Genomic DNA, 21,194 nt, shown 5'->3' on the forward strand with positions numbered 1-21,194 from the left:
ATCTAACATTATTGCTTTGCTTTTTTTAATATTTTTAGTTGTTGATGGACCTTTGTTTTATTTATTTATTTATATGTAGACTAAGAATTGACCCCAGTGCCTTACAGACATGCTAAGCAAGTGCTCTACCACTGAGCTACAATCCCAGCCCTTGCTTTTTTTTTTTAATATTTATTTTTTTAGGTTAGATGGACACAACACAATGCCTTTATTTTATGTGGTGCTGAGGATCGAACCCAGGTCCCGCCTATGTTAGGCGAGCGCTCTACCGCTGAGCCACAATCCCAATCTCCAGCCTTTGCTTTGCTTTTATTTATATTCAACACGAAGCAAGTTTGAAATGTTCTGTATTTTATAATAATCATGCAGCTTCCAAAGTATAAAGGTTAAGAAATAAAAGTCACTGCAGAAATTATTAGGACAGTGCCATAAAAAATGAATAATTTCAAATTACATGGTTAATAACATGTTTATTGAAGATACCATATATCTTTACCAGAAACCAGAATATATTCTCTTTTCAAAGTTATCTGCTCTCTTCTTTTCAGTTTATTTGTTCATTATTGGTAAAAGTGATTTCACAGTGTGCTATAAATTATAAAATGCTGTTGGGTTTAATAGTCTTACAAAGTTTTATTTAGTTACTTGGACGATTTTTAGACTGCTTATATTTAGCATTGCAGGTTATATTTCTTTCTCTCTTTTCTGCTTTTAAAGGTATTTTATATGTAGGCCACTTCCGGAATGTTATACAGGTTCGGATCCCTTATTTGAAATGCTTGGGACTTAAAAAGTCCTTTGGATTTCAGATTTTTTTGGATTTTAGAATAGTTGCAAATACATAATTAATTATATTTGATGGGGATCCAATTCTAAATCCAGAATTCATTTATGTTTCACATATACCTTTATATATATAGGTAATTTATATAATATTTTTTAATGTATCTATATTTTGGCTGTGACTTGTCACATGAGCTCAGGTGTGGGATTTTTTATTTATAATTATGTTGGTGCTTAAAAAGTTTCCAATGTCAGAGCACTTCAGATTTTTGGATTAGAGCTGCTCAAACAATATATATTCATTTACTTTTTTTTCCTTTTTATTATTTATTTTTTATTGGTTGTTCACAACATTACAAAGCTCTTGACATATCATATTTCATACATTAGATTGAAGTGGGTTATGAACTCCCAATTTTACCCCAAATGCAGATTACAGAATCATGTCGGTTACACATCCACAATTTTACATAATGCCCTATTAGTAATTGTTGTATTCTGCTACCTTTCCTATCCCCTACTATCCCCCCTCCCCTTCCCTCACATCTTCTCTCTCTACCCCATCTACTGTAATTCATTTCTCTCCTTGTTTATTTTCCCATTCCCCTCACAACCTCTTATATGTAATTTTGTATAGCAATGAGGGTCTCCCTTCATTTCCATGCAATTTCCCTTTTCTCTCCCTTTCCCTCCCATCTCATGTCTCTGTTTAATGTAAATCTTTTCTTCCTGCTCTTCCTCCCTGCTCTGTTCATAGTTGTACTCATTATATCAAAGAAGACATTTGGTATTTCTTTTTTAGGGATTGGCTAGCTTCACTAAGCATAATCTGCTCTAGTGCCATCCATTTCCCTGCAAATTCCATGATTTTGTCATTTTTAAGTGCTGCGTAATATTCCATGGTGTATAAATGCCACATTTTTTTTATCCATTCATCTATTGAAGGGCATCTGGGTTGGTTCCACAGTCTAGCTATTGTGAATTGTGCTGCTATGAACATCGATGTGGCAGTATCCCTGTAGCATGCTCTTTTAAGGTCTTCAGGGAATAGTCCGAGAAGGGCAATAGCAGGGTCAAATGGTGGTTCCATTCCCAGCTTTCCCAGGAATCTCCATACTGCTTTCCAAATTGGCCGCACCAATTTGCAGTCCCACCAGCAATGTACAAGTGTACCCTTTTCCCCACATCCTCGCCAGCACTTGTTGTTTGACTTCATAGTGGCTGCCAATCTTACTGGAGTGAGATGGTATCTTAGGGTGGTTTTGATTTGCATTTCTCTGACTGCTAGAGATGGTGAGCATTTTTTCATGTACTTGTTGATTGATTGTATATCCTCCTCTGAGAAGTGTCTGTTCAGGTCCTTGGCCCATTTGTTGAATGGGTTATTTGTTATCTTATTGTCTAATTTTTTTAGTTCTTTGTATACTCTGGATATTTGGGCTCTATCTGAAGTGTGAGGAGTAAAGATTTGTTTCCAGGATGTAGGCTCCCTATTTACCTCTCTTATTGTTTCTCTTGCTGAGAAAAAACTTTTTAGTTTAAGTAAGTCCCATTTGTTGATTCTTGTTATTAACTCTTGTGCTATGGGTGTCCTATTAAGGAATTTGGAGCCCGACCCCACAATATGTAGATCGGAGCCAACTTTTTCTTCTATCAGACACAGAGTCTCTGATTTGATATCAAGCTCCTTGATCCATTTTGAGTTAACTTTTGTGCATGGCGAGAGAAAGGGATTCAGTTTCATTTTGTTGCATATGGATTTCCAGTTTTCCCAACACCATTTGTTGAAGATGCTATCCTTCCTCTATTGCATGTTTTTAGCCCCTTTATCAAATATAAGATAGTTGTAACTTTGTGGATTAGTCTCTGTGTCCTCTATTCTATACCATTGGACCACCCACCTCTTTTGGTACCAGTACCATTCTGTTTTTGTCACTATTGCTCTGTAATATAGTTTGAAATCTGGTATTGCTATACCGCCTGATTCATACTTCCTGCTTAGAATTGCTTTTGCTATTCTGGGTCTTTTATTTTTCCATATGAATTTCATGATTGCTTTATCTATTTCTACAAGAAATGCTGTTGGGATTTTGATTGGCATTGCATTAAACTTATAGAGAACTTTTGGTAATATCGCCATTTTGATAATGTTAGTTCTGCCTATCCATGAACATGGTATATTTTTCCATCTTCTAAGATCTTCTTCTACTTCTCTCTGTAGGGTTCTGTAGTTTTCATTGTATAAATCTTTCACCTCTTTTGTTAGGTTGATTCCCAAGTATTTTATTTTTTTTTTTTTTGAGGATATTGTGAATGGAGTGTTTTTCCTCATTTCCGTTTCAGAAGTTTTGTCGCTGATATACAGAAATGCCTTTGATTTATGTGTGTTGATTTTATATCCTGCCACTTTGCTGAATTCATTTATTAGTTCTAGTAGTTTCTTTGTTGACCCTTTTGGGTCTTCTAGGTATAGAATCATGTCGGCCACAAATAGTGATAATTTAAGTTCTTCTTTTCCTATTTTTATGCCTTTAATTTCTTTCGTCTGTCTAGTTGCTCTGGCCAGTGTTTCAAGAACTATGTTGAACAGAAGTGGTGAGAGAGGGCATTCCTGTCTTGTTCCAGATTTTAGAGGGAATGCCTTCAATTTTTCTCCATTCAGAATGATGCTAGCCTGGGGCTTAGCATAGATTGCTTTTACAATGTTGAGGTATGTTCCTATTATCCCTAGTTTTTCTAGAGTTTTGAACATAAAGGGATGCTGTACTTTGTCGAATACTTTTTCCGCATCTATCGAGATGATCATATGGTTCTTATTTTTAAGTCTATTGATGTGGTGAATAACATTTATTGATTTCCGTATATTGAACCAGCCTTGCATCCCAGGAATGAATCCTACTTGATCATGGTGCACAATTTTTTTGATATGTTTTTGAATCCGATTCGCCAGAATTTTATTGAGGATTTTTGCATCTAGGTTCATTAGAGATATTGGTCTGTAGTTTTTTTCTTTGAGGTATCTTTGTCTGGTTTCGGGTGATATTGGCCTCATAGAATGAATTTGGAAGAGCTCCCTCTTTTTCTATTTCCTGAAATAACTTGAAAAGTATTGGTATTAATTCTTCTTTAAAGGTTTTGTAAAACTCTGCTGTATATCCATCCGGTCCTGTGCTTTTCTTGGTTGGCAGTCTTTTGATTGCTTCTTCAATTTCATCCATTGATATTGGTCTGTTCAAATTGTGTGTATCCTCCTGACTCAGTTCTGGGCAAATCATATGACTTAAGAAATTTATCGATGTCTTCACTATCTTCTATTTTATTGGAATATAGTTTTCAAAATAATTTCTAATTGTCTTCTGTATTTCTGTAGCATCAGTTGTGATATTGCCTTTTTCATCCCGTATGTTAGTAATTTGAGTTCTCTCTCTCCTTCTCTTCGTTAGCATGGCTAAAGGTCTGTCGATCTTATTTATTTTTTTGAAGAACCAACTTTTAGTTTTGTTAATTTTTTCAGTAGTTTCTTTTGTTTTAATTTCATTGATTTCCGCTCTGATTTTAATTATTTCTTGCATTCTGCTACATTTGCTGTTGTTTTGCTCTTCCTTTTCTAGGGCTTTGAGATGAAGTGTGAGCTCATTTATTTGTTGGTTTTTTCTTTTTTTGAGGAATGACCTCCAGGCGATGAATTTCCCTCTTAAAACTGCTTTCATTGTGTCCCATAGATTCTGATATGTTGTGTCTGTATTTTCATTTATTTATCTAAGATTTTTTTATTTCCTCCTTTATGTCTTCTGTAACCCATTGATCATTCAGTAACATATTGTTCATTTTCCATGTGATGTAGGATTTTTCCTTCCTTCTTTTATCATTTATTTGCAGTTTCATTCCATTATGACCAGATAAAATGCATGGTATTATCTCCACCCCTTTATATTTACTGAGGGTTGCCCTATGGCATAATACATGGTCTTTTTTTGAGAAGGATCTATGTGCTGCTGAGAAAAAAGTATATCCATTTGATGATGGTTGATATATTCTATATATTATCAGTTAAGTCTAGGTTATTGATTGTGGTATTGAGTTCTATAGTTTCTTTATTCAACTTTTGTTTGGAGGATCTGTCCAATGGTGAGAGAGGTTTGTTGAAGTCACCCATAATTATTGTGTTGTGGTCTATTTGATTCTTGAACTTGAGGAGAATTTGATTTATGAATGTCGCAGCACCATTATTTGGTACATAAATATTGATAATTGTTATGTCTTGTTGGTGAATGGTTCCTTTTAAAAGTATATAATGTCCTTCCTTATCCCTTTTGATTAACTTAGTCTTGAAGTCGATTTTATTCGCTATGAGGATGGACACCCCTGCTTGCTTACAAGGACCGTGTGTGTGGTATATTTTTTCCCATCCTTTCACCTTCAGCCTGTGTATGTCTTTTCCAATCAGATGTGTCTCCTGGAGGCAGCATATTGTTGGATTTGTTTTTTTAATCCATGATACCAGCCTATGTCGCTTTATTGGAGAGTTTAAGCTATTAACATTTAGAGTTACTATTGATATATGGTTTGTACTTCCAGCCATGTTTGATTATTTATGCTTTTTTTAAAAAAAAATTTAGTTTGTTTCTCCATGATTATCTTTCCCCTCGCCCTCTGTCTTTACCAAGGCACTTCCCTCTGATGGTTTTGGTTATTGTTTTTCATTTCTTCCTCATGTAGTGTTTTGCTCAAAATGCTTTGCAATGCTGGTTTTCTGGCTGCAAATTCTTTTAACTTTTGTTTATCATGAAAGTTTTTTATTTCATTGTCATACCTGAAGCTTAATTTTGCTGGATATAGAATTCTTGGTTGGCATCCATTGTCTTTCAGTATTTGAAATACATTGTTCCATGACCTTCTTGCTTTCAGCGTCTATGATGAAAAATCCGTTGTTAACCTTATTGGTTTACCCCTGAATGTAATCTGCCTCTTTTCTCTTGTAGCTTTTAATATTTTCTCTTTGTTCTGTATACTGGATATCTTCATAACAATGTGTCTTGGCGTTGGTCTACTGTGATTTGTGTGCTCGGTGTCCTGTATGCATCTTCAATTTGTATATCTGTTTCCTTGTTTATTTCTGGAAAGTTTTCTGTAATTATTTCATTCAGCAGGTTACTCATTCCCTTGGTTTGAATCTCTGTACCTTCTTCTATCCCGATAACTCGTAAATTTGGTTTTTTTTATGTTATCCCATAACTCTTGGATGTTTTTCTCGTGATTTTTTACCAGCCTTTCTGAGTTGGCTAGACTCTTTTCAAGATGATATATTTTGTCTTCATTATCTGACGTTCTGGCTTCTACTTGCTCCACTCTGTTAGTGATACTCTCAATTGAGTTTTTAATTTGGTTTATCATTTCCTTCATTTCTAGAATTATTATTTGATTATTTTTATAATCTCTATCTCCTGATAAAGATGCTTAACTTCTTCTTTTATCTGTCTATGTAATTCATTCTCAATGTGTTCTTTCGCTTCTTGAATTTGCTGTCTCGTATCCTCTTTAAGGTTTCATTCCATCTGTCTAAGGTGTTCCTTGAGTTCTTTATGTGACCATTTTTCTGATGACTCTAGGTTCTCCTGAATGTTTAGGCTGTCCTGCATTGTTTGTACTCCTTTTCTTCCTTGCTTTTTCAAGCTGCTCATGTTACTTCTTGTTCTGTTTGACTGCTGAGTTACTGTTTACTCCTATAAATTTATTTGATGCTTTAGCCGCAGGTTTCAATGAAGTTATCTCCTCTGCCGCAGTCTGGTGATGTCAGTTCTCTGTCATGGTGGTATCTCTTGCAAATGGCGACAGTTTGTTTCCCTTTGCCGGGTGACCAATGCAACGGGTGGGTCCTTACTGTCTCTTCCAAGCCCCGTTTCAAACCTGTGGCCACTACCTATGAAGGCTCAGTAGGCATTTACCTCCGTAGGATCAGAAGGGCTGACCAGTTGTTTCAGCTGGATGGATTAGTGCTGAGTCACAGCTGTTTGTCTGCGGGAAGCAGGCAAACGGGAGCTTGAATTCAGCCGATCCGGGCTCAGTGTGTGTTCTGAGAGGCCCAGACTGATCGCCCCATATCCACGTCAGCTCAGCATTGCCTAGTGATCCATTTTCTGGCTTTCAGTATGCTTAGTGTTCCCCATATACATATTTTTTTTTCAGCTTCATTGTAGCCACAGAAACCTTTCAAGCTGCCTCCTCCAGGGCCGCTATGGTCACGCAGTTCATTTACTTTTTTTTAAAAAAAACAAAACATGGTGTCATTTAAAAATAAAAAACAAAACTTTATTTTGTTTATTTATTTATTTACTTTTATGTGGTGCTGAGGATCAAACCAAGTGCCTCACACCTGCTAGGCAAGTGCTCTACCACTGAGCCACAGACCCAGCCCTCTTTCATTTTTTTAATTTTTTCATACATAATTGTTCACTGTTAAATGTGTGCTGAATGTTATGGAGTTTATAGGGATAAACACTGTTCTTGCCTCAAGAAATTTGCTTTAACTCATGTAGATAAGATTGCAGAAAAAAAGCAAGATAAACATCATGTGTAAGGATAAATGTGAATAAAAGGGTTCAGAGGGGGAAGATGTCCAGAGCTCTCGAGTACTGCGGTATTCATTTAGGACAATGAGCCAAACTGAAAGTCAAGCTTTTGCTGATTTATGGTGATAAGTAAGAAATCATGAAGGAATGAGTGGGTTCCTCCAGGGTTCCATTTTTCCCAGCAAATGACACTAGTTGGAGGTCCAATGACTCAACCCAGATCACAGTTAGAGGGTCTTCTCACTCCCTGCCAGGAGGTCCCAAATAGAAAACATTTGCTTTACGGACTTGAGAGCTAAAAAGGTAGGGACAAGAGAGTTAAAAATGGAAAGGTCTTTACCGGCTCTTAAGGAGGTCTTCCTGAAGGTATTTAAAAAGAATCTCAGTATAGGGTTTCCTTCCCATGGGGGGCCTTTGAATAGAGTGACAAGGCTAGGAATGCAAATAGCCCATGAGCTCACCATTGGGGAAAAGGGTGAAATTGCAACTTCCTGTAGAAATCATGATGTCCTAACTAACTATGCACCAAGTCTGGTGTAAGAAGGGCAGCACACCCTATCCTTTGTCCTACCCCTGCAAGTCCTGTCACATAAAGCCTGTGTAATTGCCTGTGATTGAGTATGAAAGGATTTTGGCCTGGACTAGATTGCTAAGAAAAGTTATTTAGATGGTAGGATTTGGAAGACCTTTACTAAAGGAACAGTATTAAATTGCTTCTTGGAGAAGAGGGAGAATTTGTGGTATTCAGATTTGCAGTGAGAGTGGGGAACAACAAGAGGAAAAACACTTAAGCAGACTGAGAGAGTTTAAAGAACACTTTGGTACATTTGGTTGTGTAATACTCTCTAGGGTTAGAAGGGTAGGAAGGCAGACTAAATCATTTGTAGATAATATGGAAGTACATGTTGATTTTGAAGTAGGGGAATCAGAGCTAGGTTTATCTTATAATAGTGAACAAGATGAACTAAAGAACATTTGGTAAACTGTAAAATAATCTGGCCCAAGGAACCTTTATGAAGCAAGGTGGGAGGTCATGTTTTTCTCAAGATGTTAATAACTATTGTACCTCTTGCAAAAATGTACTTAGAGTTGGAATGCAGCAATGGAAGAGTAACCCCTTTAACTTTTCTCTGAAACTCAACTGCCATTCTCAATAGTTACGACTGTTTTTCTTTTCTCCATGCTTCCCTTTGTTTCTTTACTACTGGTAAGTCACAAAATTTTTTTCTTAAAAATTATTTTTCTGGCTATCAAGTGAACTCTTACATTTTGAAGCAGTGCTAAGTAAAAATTTTGTTTATTTATACATTGTGACTTTCCTTTGCTATTTGTCACTCTGAATTACCTGGGAAATATTTTTCAAAATGCATATTTCTTCTAAGCAGAAAATTGGGCCCACTAACTGAGAAGGGAAACTGTCCTATTTTTTTAAAATTATTTTATTTATTTATGTGCTGCTAAGGATTGAACTCAGTGCCTCACACAGGCTAGGCAAGTGCTCTGCCACTGAGTTATAGCCCCAGCCTTGTCATTGTATTTTAAAAAGGTTTCCTGGTTGCTTCTGATTTTGTTGCACCTTCTCAGTTGATGATTGATAATTTATTACAAAATCCCAAAGCCCTGTGTTTCTCTAACTCAGGACTATGGTTCATGAAAGGTTGTATAGTCCTTAGTTAATAATATCACACATTCCACTTCCTTAGTTTACATTCATTTTAGTCAAGATATTGTACACCTACTGTGGACTGAGGATACAGAAATGAGAGATGGTTCTTGGCAATTGTTAACTTCCCTTTCCATCAGCTACTCAACTGTTTCCTCATTTCCCATAGCAGCCATGTACCAAGGGCCCAATATAGTAGATTGTATAATAGCTATATTTTCAACATCACCCTTTTTATCTCTGCCCCTTGTTAAGTGGGGTATTTATTAACTTCAGTGGGTCTTAGCCCTACTGAACAGCAAAATCTGAGATGAGGCCTGATATTTGCATTTTTAAAAGTTCCCCAAGTGGGCTAGATATAGCTCAGTGGTAAGAGTGCTTGTGTAGCATGCACAAGTCCCAGAGTTTAATCCCCATCACAACAAGGGGGAAAAAAAAAGTTCCTCAAGTGGTTCTGATGTATACCCAAATTTGAGAACCACTGGTTTGGTTTATTTAATTCCTCCTCATCCCTAGTTACACATTTACTCTAACCTCTCATCATCTTTCATTTGATTCTTACCCACAGCAAAACTTCTTGACTTTTTTTTAGCTCCATCTCTCAGTTGAAAAACAGTTGTTGTAATTGTAATTGTAAGTGCTACTAAAAAGCACTGGGGATTGAAGTGGAGTTAGATATAATGAAGAGCTAGTTTCAAAACTAATTTTCTATAAATACTTATAATTAAGATTAATTAATTAAACCAGGCATGTTGGCTCATGTCTGTAATCCCAGTGGCTCATGAGGCTGAGGCAGGAGGATCTCAGGTTCAAAGCCAGCCTCAACAATTTAGCAAGGCCTGAAGCAACTAAGTGGAAAAACCCTATCTCTAAATAAAACAAAAAAAGGGTTGGGGATGTGACTCAGAGGTTCAGCACCCCTGGTTCAATCCTGGCGTCAAAAAAAGAAAGGATTAATTAAAACTACTTATTTTGTATAATTATCAACATTCAGAGTTGAATTAACTTGGAAAGAGGAAGATTAATGTGCAATTAATATTTTGGTGACTTTGTGAATTGGGCAATTTTTGGTGAGCTATCCTGAATGACTACTCATTTTTTTCTAGAGGAGAATTTCATTTTAGATAAGTGGTTTCAATGAACTTTTGAAGAATAATGGTAAATCATACTAAACTCATATTAAACAGTCTGAAGACTTAAACGTTTTTGATACAATTTACAAACCATGTTAAGCCAGTCTTATTTTTGATCCCCTCTCTTATGTCTTTCTATTGCTGTATCAAAAACAGTGGTTTTCATACTTTTTTCCCCTTTTTGTATACAACAGAGTGGTTTTTTCAAATCCAATGTTTCCAGAAGCCTGAGCTGAAAAGAGAAGAGAATTGCTGGTTCAAGTAGGGAAGGAGCCCTAGAGCAGGTGTCTTCCAGAGTCCTGTAGCAGCCTCTGTGGCATCTGTATAGTTCAGGACATGGTTTGAAAACTACCCATTTCAAAATACTTTGTCCCCCAACAGATAAAAATAATGCTATGTTAAAAGAAAATTTCAGAGGAAATGACTGTTATCTTTTCCCCTTAGTTCAAGATAAAATACTTGAAAATTCACAGACCTTTTATAAGGTCTTTTGTGTGTGTTGGGGAGCATATTGGTAATTTAATCCAGAGTTGCTCTACCACTGAGTTACATCTTCAGTCTTTTTTATTTTTTGAGATAGGATCTAACAAAGTTGCTGGCCTTGAACTTGTGATCCTTCTGCCTCAACCTCTGGAGTAGCTGGGAAGGTTTTTAAACATTCCTGATTAGCTTATATGAAAAGTATCAGAAAGAAAATTATGATGCAGTGTTTTTTTCTTAATGTCAACTTAAGATGTCATTGACAGAATGTTTATAGAATTTGCTTTCTTACTACTTACTGACACCCCCCCCCAAAGGCATATACAAATGTTTATTTTGGAAAGTAGATAACGCATTCAAGAGAGAATGGGAGCAGTCTCAAAGAAGAGATGCCTTGGGGTAAAGCAAGGAATATTCCTAGGGAGCATGCGGGCTATCTCCAGAGAGAGAGACAGCAACCCATTAGTGTGGGGCACTCATGTTTATAGAGGGCAAGTGCTAGGGGTTGAACTAGAGGTGGAGGCAGGGTGGAGCTACACAGTTTTGCACCAGTTTCCCTTTGCTTGTGCATTTCCTTAACATGGCATGGGCCAAGGGCATGTAGCTCAAGATTGACAATTGTGTTTTCTGCATGTCAGTGGCTAGCGGGCATTTCCTTTAAGACTCTCTCTCTTTTTCCTAAATCCCTGTGTCCTATGTAATGACTGTTAATATTATAAAATAAGTATTAACATAGAAAACTTTAAGAAATTAAAATATGTATTTATTCAGAATAATGAGTATAAATTTTTCTTCATTTTTATTTATTTGTATCCTCTGTTTTGGAGAAGGTCCCCAAAACGCTTCTAGATTTCTTCTACCCATCAAATGTTTGTTCTCCCCCTTCCCAGTAGGAAGCAACTACTAACTGCCTACCTGAACACAAGTTTCAGAGAAAATTTAATCTACCTGTCCTTAATCACTTCAGTTCATGGTGTCTGTTCAAATAGAATTTATAATTAATTACTTAAGTATCTTTTTAAAGAAATATCTTTACAAAAAGAACTTTTAACACCATTTTGGAAGAATTAAACCAACTCATGTAAATGCTGTAGGTATAAAGTGCTGCTTAATATAATTTACTAGAATGTAGACAAAGTGGTCCTGAATTCACTGTTTAATTCTCTGAAACTGCTTAATAAATCTTCTAACATTGACAACATTTAAGTAATGCATAATGCAGTCACTTAATCATGTAAAATGACTTTAAATCGTATCTTTATTCTTATTTTGCATTTTTATGGGATTTTTTATTACAATATTATTTGATAGCTTATTAAAATTTACTAATTTACTAAGTTGATTTCTCCTTAGGAAGAAAAATTCTAATGCAAATATATTGAAAAAGTGTTATTTTTTCTTTTTAATAGTAAGAATATACATTTCCCCTAAATAACTTTATCATAATCTTATCCCCAAAATTATTGCTCTTTAAATGTAATGATTTGGTATATTTAAATATTATTTTAAAAACATGTTCGGGCTTTAATCTTTTTGGAGATTTTAGAGCTGGTGAAAAGCCTAATCCTGTCTAGTTTACCATAACGCATCATTTGATGGAAGGGGTCATTTCTTAATAGCAGAAATGCTTTGTAATACTTGATAAGCTTGTGCATGGATTTGTACAAGTGCTTTTTCTCTTTTTAAGAAGAAAAGATGGAGATCAAAAATACCTACTGCTAATAAAAAAGATTACTTAGTTATGATTATAAGAAATCTAGCTTTCCATTGCTTTTTTTATTAGTGCATATTAATTTTACAACATGATGGGTTTCATTGTGGTATATTCTTGACTTTGCTTTATTTAAATTTAATTGCAAATATATAAGCTGTAACCCAATTTCTTTCTTGATTTTTTTTCTTTCAGTTAATCTTGTCTCATTGTGGCATTGTTTCTCATTTCAACTGTGTGTTCTTTGTATAAATCTTGCTCAGTCTGCATGACATTAGTGTTTTCTGCCTGCTTTGTATTAATGGCTTCTTACATTTGAATGTTTATAATTGGCAGTTCTCTTCAATAATAATTCAAATTAAATGATGCTGTTTCTGCAACATAATTAGAAATATTTTTAAACATTATTTCCATAATATGTAATTTAATTTATGAAACATTTCCAACATAAAATACTTTTTTTTCTTTTTTTTCCTATTTATATAGAAGTGGTACACCATCCCCCAAACGGACATCTGTAGGTTCCAGGCCACCGGCAGTAAGAGGCAGCAGAGACCGTTTCACTGGGGAATCATACACAGTGCTAGGTAGGATAAAACAATAACTCTTCACAGTCTCAAATTAAAGGCACCACAGCCACACTGATAAATTTTCTACTCCTCAGAGCTAGAGCAGTTTCCTGTGTATTGAATGAATCTTTGCAGAGGTTTATCCCTATTGAAGCTTAATTACTTGGGGGCTTTTGAAATTTACTCATTAGTGATACTTTTAAAATTCTTATTTTAACTTATTAGTGATTCCTAATATATGTATAACCCTTGAGAGGTTGGTAAGGAAGAAAATTCTGAAGAATTTTGTACTCAGGGGGAAAAAAAAACCCACAAAAGTAAAGTTAAGCAAGTACTCTGCATTTAGTGTCTGTATGTTAACATGATTATTTTCAAAGAGAAATTGAATTTAATTTTTTGAATTAAATTTGTGGAATGAATGATACATAAGAATCTGTGTAATTCCTGAGAAAGAGATTTAGAGTCAAGTCTACCTTTCTTATCTTTTGTAGGAGACACTGCTATTGAAAGTGGACAACATTATTGGGAGGTCAAGGCCCAGAAAGACTGTAAATCCTACAGTGTGGGAGTAGCATACAAAACTTTGGGGAAATTTGACCAATTGGGAAAGACAAACACTAGTTGGTGTATCCATGTCAACAACTGGCTACAAAATACATTTGCAGCAAAACATAATAATAAAGTCAAAGCTTTGGATGTTACGGTTCCGGAGAAAATAGGTGTATTTTGTGATTTTGATGGGGGTAAGTTTACTTACTTTTTCATAAGTCATTTCATCATAACTACTGATGTTTCAGTACTTTTCATTGGTAATCATCTCTACAGAATTTCTGATAATATCATGGTAAGGACATTTTGGCCAACTAGGTTTTGATCACAAACATAATCTCAGTACTAGAGTTAGATTGGAAGGCCATATTATGTCTGCCTGGAGCTCTATAAAAGCACTCATTTATAATATGCTAAGACTGAAATATTTTGCTAATTTTAGGCTTAAACACTAAAATTTTTCTTGTTTTTATTCCTTCCTTACTGTTCTATTACCTGTGTGTAATTCACACAATAATTCTTATTTGTTAAAATGCATTAAATTGATTTCTTTTCAAATCCTTATAATCTCCTAAAGTGATAAACTATGTCAATGCATTTCTTAAAACATTGGTTCTACAATGTTTCTTTCCAAGTTGTCACTTTAAGCTAATAATGGAAAATTTTTATCATTTTAAGTCACATTGGGTCTAGATAATCCCATGCTGTCAACTTAATCACTCAAAAAAGGGAAAAAAATTAATTTGGGCCAATTTATTTTTAGTGATGACATGTCAGTTTCGTACATTCTTTTTTACTTATTCCCTTTGAATAAGATAAACCATTTTCTACAGAATGACAAATTTATTGGTGCACTTTAAAAAATATATATTTTCAGCTACCAGGACAATATTTGCTATCATCCTCTCTCCTTTCCCAGATGGTTGTTCTATATAGATGATAGGGAGAAGTAATTTTAGCTAACAGCATAGAGTACAAAGGGGGAAGCTGTAATGTAGAATGTAATCAGATTCTGAGAGCCTTGAAAAAATGTTTATAGACTAGTCTTTTGTAGTGGGGAGGGTTGGCTGTGTACATTTTAGAAAAATATAGTCATATGATGATAATCTTGTATTAGAAATATTAGAAAGTAAATGATTAAAGATTGGAGAGATTACAAAAATAAAGAGCATAAGATGTTTTAGGAATTAGTCTAAAGTATAAGGCATGACCATGTTTATTTTGTTAACTGTTAAATTGTTATTGCCTGCTAAGTGCTTTTAACACAGGAAGTCCTAATAAGTATTTGTTAAGTGATTGGTAACAAAAACCCAAGCAGTTGGAAATCAAGAATGAAATTGATGGTGTAAAATTTATAGAAATTGGCAACTAAATATAGATTGGGGGAATCGACAAAGAAGAATGGAAGGCAGCTCTGAGGTTCCAGCCAGTGTGATAAAGAGGATGGTAGTGTCAATGGGTTAAAGAACAGAGAGAGAGTCCAGTGGAAAACTGAGATTATAACAGGACAACCATGTGACATATTTAGCAAACATTTAGAAATTCTTGAACTCAGAAGTAGAGCTGAAACTAAATATTTGAAGCAGCAGCACAGAGTGACTACTGAAGATTACACAGAATAATATGCTTGAACATTATTGCATTGTTGTTACTAACTTTGCAATCATGTAGTTTGCTTCATGTTTTGAGATAATCATATATATAAAGCACCAAGTACTTTAACAGTGTACATAAATGTTAGTTACTTTTTCTTACTCTCTGGTAACAACTGGTTTATTAAGAGAGCATTTCATAAATGTTCTCTTACACAGACAAAGCAGCTTCAAAGCAGAATAGGAGGAAAAGGAAGAGAGAGAAAGTATCTTTAGGGTTAGGATTCAAACCAAGAATATAGTCATTAAAGAAAGGCTTCATGAACTAACAACAGTCCTAAGGAGGTCATCAGATCAGATTAGATAAGAGGTCAGACGGAGTTATTTGATCCTGTTGAAAGACAGACTGTGAGGGGATTTGAAAATTAACAAAGCTGAAGCAGTGATGAATATACTACGATTTCAGAGACTGGAATATGAGTCTGGCCTTAAGTAGTTAGTATTTTAAATATAGTAAGCCTTAAATAAATAGAGGATTTGGGTAGAGTAAAAATAAGGAGGAAGAAACTTCCTTGTTTTTTTACTGGGATCATGAAAATTTTTGTTAAATAATGATAAATATTTTATAGCTGAATAAGTACAACAGTGTCAGATTATGGTGAAACAGTATGGAGATCTTAAAAACAAGGGGAAGAAGAAGAAAACTGGATTTGAGCATTTTCTTAAGCATGTTCACTGATTTTTCTAGTGAAAGTAAGTTCAATCCTTAGAGTTTGTAATAAAAAATTAATGCAAAAATGGGCCTTAAGTTATGATTTTGCATGACTACACATTAGACTTTATTATACTTATAATTTCTTGTATAATAAATAAGGCTTTTTTTCCCTCTTTTAGGTCAGCTTTCTTTTTATGATGCAAATTCAAAACAGCTGCTGTATTCTTTTAAGACAAAATTTACTCAGCCAGTACTGCCTGGTTTCATGGTTAGTACCTAATTTATATTTTATTTGGTTTGACAACTTTAAGAAGAATAATCTTTATTATTTGGGAAGCATACATCCTATTGTTTTCTTCATATTCATCTCCCTTCTCCATTCCATTCTCTGAAATATGCAATTTTTCTGTATAGTTTTGGTATGATTTGTTGAAGTCAATGTTGATAAATAAAGGTACACAAATCATAAGCATGTAGTTTAGTGAACTATTATAGGACTGTATTTGCTTTTGTAACTAGACCCTAGAATAAGAAAGAGAACATTACCAGAACCTCAGAAGCCCCTGTGCCCATTTCCAGTCCCTAATGGCTCGTCTCCAAAGTGTAACCAGTACTGCAAATTTAAATACTTAAGTTCATTTGCCACTTGTTTATATATAAGTGGAATTATATCTTTCTGACTCCATATTATATATGTGAGATTTATCCATGTACCATGTTGTAATTCTTTCATTCTCAAAAACAAACCACCATCATGATTAAGATATAAAACATTTCAGCACTATAGAAAATTTGTTTATATTCCTTTGTAGTGGACGCCTCCCATTACATCCAGCCCTAGTAATACGTTGTTGAGAGCCCCAGCCAAAGGGGCCCCAGCAAACTTCCAGCTGCCAGCTGATGATTGGCTCACAGCGGCCCCAGCAACATCTAGCTGATTGGGTCCTCTGCGGTGATGTTCATTGGGCTGTTTCCCTGCCCTTCAGACTGCCAGCTGATGATTGGCTCACAGCGGCCCCAGCAACATCTAGCTGATTGGCTCCTCTGCGGAGCTGCTCATTGGGGGACTTCTTTGGCTCCGCCCACGCAACCCAGCCAATCGGCCTCAAGAGCAGGAGGATTGTGGGAGGTGGAGAGGCTGGTGTGGGGGTGAGAGGCTTGTGGGAAGCCAGTGGTGGCAGTTGGGCTCTGAAGGTTTTTTCCTGAGGAGCTGTTTTGTTTGGCGTTTGTAGTTCTAAAAATAAAGTTAGTTTCTTTTGACAAGTGGCTCCTGAATTGTGCCCAGCCAAACTGCGACATTGACATTTGGTGGCTCGCACGGGGAGCAACTGAGGGTAAGTAAACTGCTCGCCCCTGAGGGCAGGGTGAGAGGATGGGTAGCCATTCTAAGTTTCCTCTTTTGTTTTGCTTCATTTTTGTTTTAAGTTGCCTGTCCCTGGAGATGAGTGAGACGGAAGAAAAACCGCTCACATCTGAGGAACAGATAGGGAGAAAGGACGGATGCACATGTCAGGAGGATAGAAAGGCTATAATGAATTTTTGTTGTTCCATTTTTATTGCATTCTGTCTCGGTTTTGTTTGGCGTCATCTTGTTGGGTTGTATTATAGTAGAAATACGGGATCAGAAATTAGTAAAAAACAAACCGAAAGACTGTTAAGTAAATTGTTAGAGGAAGGAGGCATCCCAGTAAAATCAAGAGCAGTCAGGGCATACGTTGATACAATACAAAAATGTAGCCCATGGCTTTTTAAGGAGGAGTTGTTAAATATATCACAGTGGGACCATCATGGTGAAGATTTAAAAAGAATAGAAAAGAACAACCCAGGGACTCTGCCAGTTGCCACATTGCCATTGTGGACGTTCGTATCTGGTTTGCTTAGTCCAAAGCCTTCAATTCAGACAAAGGTAGAGGAAGGAGAAGACATATTGATTCCAGTAAAAGAGAAGGTCTCTCAAATTAGTCAGAAAGAGGAAAAGATTCAAGTAAAAGAGAAGGTCTTTCGAGCTAGTGAGACAGAGGAAGGAAGTTTAGAGCAGAAAAAGCCATCAGGGGAAAAGTTACAACAGGAGACTGCTAATAACACCTTTCTATCAGAGAGCATAAGTGTCCAACCAACAGCACCACCTCTACAGGAGACTGCTACTAACAGTATTCTATCACCAGAGGGCATAACTGTCCAATCAACAGCACCACCTCCATATGCTAGGAGGCTCCCAACCCCCGCAGTTGATAGTTGGGATCCTGAGACAGGATCTCAAGTATTAACATGCCCTGTATTTGAGGTAGGAGCGCAGCACATTTACCAGGGTTTAAATTTCAAAACATTGAAGGAGCTAAAAGAGGCTGTAACAATCTATGGTCCTCAAGCACCCTTCACTGTAAGCTTGGTCTAAAATAACTTTATTTTTAGAACTACAAACGCCAAACAAAACAGCTCCTCAGGAAAAAACCCTCAGAGCCCAACTGCCACCACCAGCTTCCCACAAGCCTCTCACCCCCACACCAGCCTCTCCACCTCCCACAATCCTCCTGCTCTTGAGGCCGATTGGCTGGGTTGTGTGGGCGGAGCCAAAGAAGTCCCCCAATGAGCAGCTCCGCAGAGGAGCCAATCAGCTAGATGTTGCTGGGGCCGCTGTGAGCCAATCATCAGCTGGCAGCTGTACGTAAACCATTTTTAATCCCTGTAGTTTTACTGTTTCCACAAAGTCATGTAAATGGAATTGTAAGGTATATAATCTTTTGTTTATGTAGCATAATGCATTTGAAACTCATCCATGTTGTTGTGTTTGTTAGTTGTTTTTTTTTTTTTAACTGCTAAGCAGGTTTTCATATATGTATACACCACAGTTTATTCATTCATTCACCAGTGGAAGGACATTTCAGTTTTTTCCAGTTTGGGGCAATTATGAATAAACCTGCAGTAAACATTCACGTGAGGTTTTTGTGTGAACACAGTTTCATTTCTCTTGAGCATATATCTAAGAATATATGGTAGGGTTCCTGAATTACATTGTAACTGTATGTTTATAGATGCAAAAATTATTAATAAAATATTGGTAAATCACATAGAAAAACACATTTAATAGATACTGCACCATGATCAAGTGGTTTTCATCCCAGGTGTGCAAGGTTGGTTCAACATATGCAAATCAATAAATGTAATTCACCACATTAAGTAGAATTAAGGACAAGAATCGAATGGTTATCTCAATAGATGAAGAAAATGTATTTGACAAAGTCACACCCATTCCTGTTTAAAACACTAGAGAAGCTAAGGATAGAAGGAACTTATCTCAACATTGTAATAGCTATATATGACAAACCCAAGGCCAGCATTATACTGAATGAAGAAAAACTGAAAGCATTTTCACTGAAAACAGGAACAAGACAAAGATGCCCACTCTCACCACTCCTATTCAACATAGTTCTTGAAACTATAGCCAAAGAAATCAGGTAAGAGAAGGAAATTAAAGGAATACTGAAAGAAAAAAAAAAAAAGCTCAAATTTACCCCTGTTTACTAATGACATGATCCTCTTCTTATTAGACCCAAAAAACTCTACCAGAAGATTTCTAGAGCTGATAAACACATTTAGTAAAGTAGAAGGATACATAAATCAATCACTTTCTTATATTCTAATAACGAATCTGCTGAAAAAGAAATTAGGAAAACTGCTCTCATTCACAATAACCTTTAAAAAAAAAGTAAAATAAAATACTTGGGAATTAACCTAATGAAGGATGTGAAGGACCTCTACATTGAAAACTAGAACACTGAAGAAAGAAATTCAAGAAGACTTAGAGGATGGAAAGGCCTCCCATGTTCTTAGATATGCAGAATTAATATTGTCAAAATGGCCATACTACCAAAAGCATTATACAGATCCAATGCAATTTCCATCAAAATACCAATGACATTCTGTACAGAACTAGAAAAAGTTCTAAAATTCATTTGGAAAAATAAGAAACCCAGAATAGCTAAAGTAATCCTGAGCAAAAAAGAGCAATGATGGAGGTACTGCAGGCATCATGATACTGGACACCAAATTATACTATAGAGCTATAGTAACAGAAACAGCATGTTACTGGCACCAAAACAGACATGAAGACCAATGGAAATGAATAGAAAAAAAGAGACAAACCCACATAAATACAGTTATCTGATGGTAGACAAAGATGCCAGAAACATGTTGTAGATAAGATACACTTTTTAATAAATAGTGCTGGGAAAACTGGAAATCCACATGTAGAAGAATGAAACTTGACCCCTCTCACCCTACACAAATAAACTCAAAGTGGATCAAAGACCTAGGAATTAGACCAAAAATTCTGCAACTACTAGAAGAAAATGTAGGCCCAATGCTTGAACATGTTGGCACAGGAACCAGCTTCCTTCATGAGACTACTAAGGTCCAATAAATAATACCAAAGATCAATAAGTGAGATGGCATCAAATTAAAAAGCTTTTGGCCGGGCGTGGTGACACATGCTGTAATCCCAGCAACTAGGGAGGCAGGAGGATTGTGAGTTCAAAGCCAGCCTTAGCAGAAGTGAGACACTAAGCAACTCAGTGAGACTCTGTCTCTAAGTAAATACAAAATCGGGCTGGGGATGTGGCTCAGTGGTTGAATGCCCCTGAGCTCAATCCCTGGTATAGAAAAAAGAAAAAAAATTGTATGTCAAAGGAAACAAAGAGTATGTATGGAGAGGGCCTTGAGAATGGGAGAAGATCTTTCCCACCTGCTCCTCAGATAGGACGCTAATATCCAGAATATATATAAAGAACTCCGAAAACAACATTAGGAAAAACAACACAATAAATAGGCAAAAGAACTAAATGGACACTTCTCAGAAGAAATGCAAATGGTCATAAATATAAGGAAAAATGTTCAACATCTCTAGCAATAGGGCAATGCAAATCAAAACTACATTGATATTTCCTAATGGCAGTTAATAATAATGTTGGTGAGGATGTGGGGGGGAAAGTATACTCTCATTGTTGGTGTGATTCCAAATTATTGCAACCACTCTCACTTCTCAGTACGTATCCAAAAGATCAGCATATTATAGGAATGTAGCCACATCAATGTTTATAGCAGCACACTTCCCAACAGCTAAGTTATTAAGCCAACTGAGGTTCCCCTTCCAACAAATGAATGGATAAAGAAAAAAAATACACACACACACACAATTGAGTATTACTAAACCACAAAAAGAATGAAATTATGACATTTGCTGGTAAATGGATGGAACTGGAGACTGTAATGCTAAGTGAAATAAGCCAGTCCCTCAAAGTCAAAGGTAAAATGTTTTCTCTCATATTCAGAAGCCAGTCCAGAATAAGGGAAGAAGGGAGTGGGGGAGAGAAAAGGTGAGAGAATTCCATCAGAATTGAAGAAAGATTAGTGGACTATATTAAGGGGATTGAG

At 36.0% G+C, this 21,194-nt stretch overlaps 1 protein-coding gene across 5 annotated transcripts in view; it reads left to right on the plus strand.

The window, feature by feature from the left end:
• Fsd1l (fibronectin type III and SPRY domain containing 1 like) overlaps nucleotides 1–21,194 on the plus strand; it is a 76,236-nt gene that overhangs the window by 47,087 nt on the left and 7,955 nt on the right. For 3 of the 5 annotated variants that reach the window (XM_013360509.3, XM_021729399.2, XM_078047906.1), the window contains 3 exons: nucleotides 12,826–12,926; nucleotides 13,400–13,651; nucleotides 15,944–16,032. In XM_013360509.3, the coding sequence (XP_013215963.1) occupies nucleotides 12,826–12,926; nucleotides 13,400–13,651; nucleotides 15,944–16,032 (442 nt within the window). The remainder of the gene's footprint in view (nucleotides 1–12,825; nucleotides 12,927–13,399; nucleotides 13,652–15,943; nucleotides 16,033–21,194) is intronic. The other 2 variants (XM_021729398.2, XM_021729400.2) reach the window with 1 other exon arrangement.

The sequence above is a fragment of the Ictidomys tridecemlineatus genome, chromosome 4, assembly GCF_052094955.1.
Source record: "Ictidomys tridecemlineatus isolate mIctTri1 chromosome 4, mIctTri1.hap1, whole genome shotgun sequence".
NCBI classification, from domain to species: Eukaryota; Metazoa; Chordata; class Mammalia; order Rodentia; family Sciuridae; genus Ictidomys; species Ictidomys tridecemlineatus.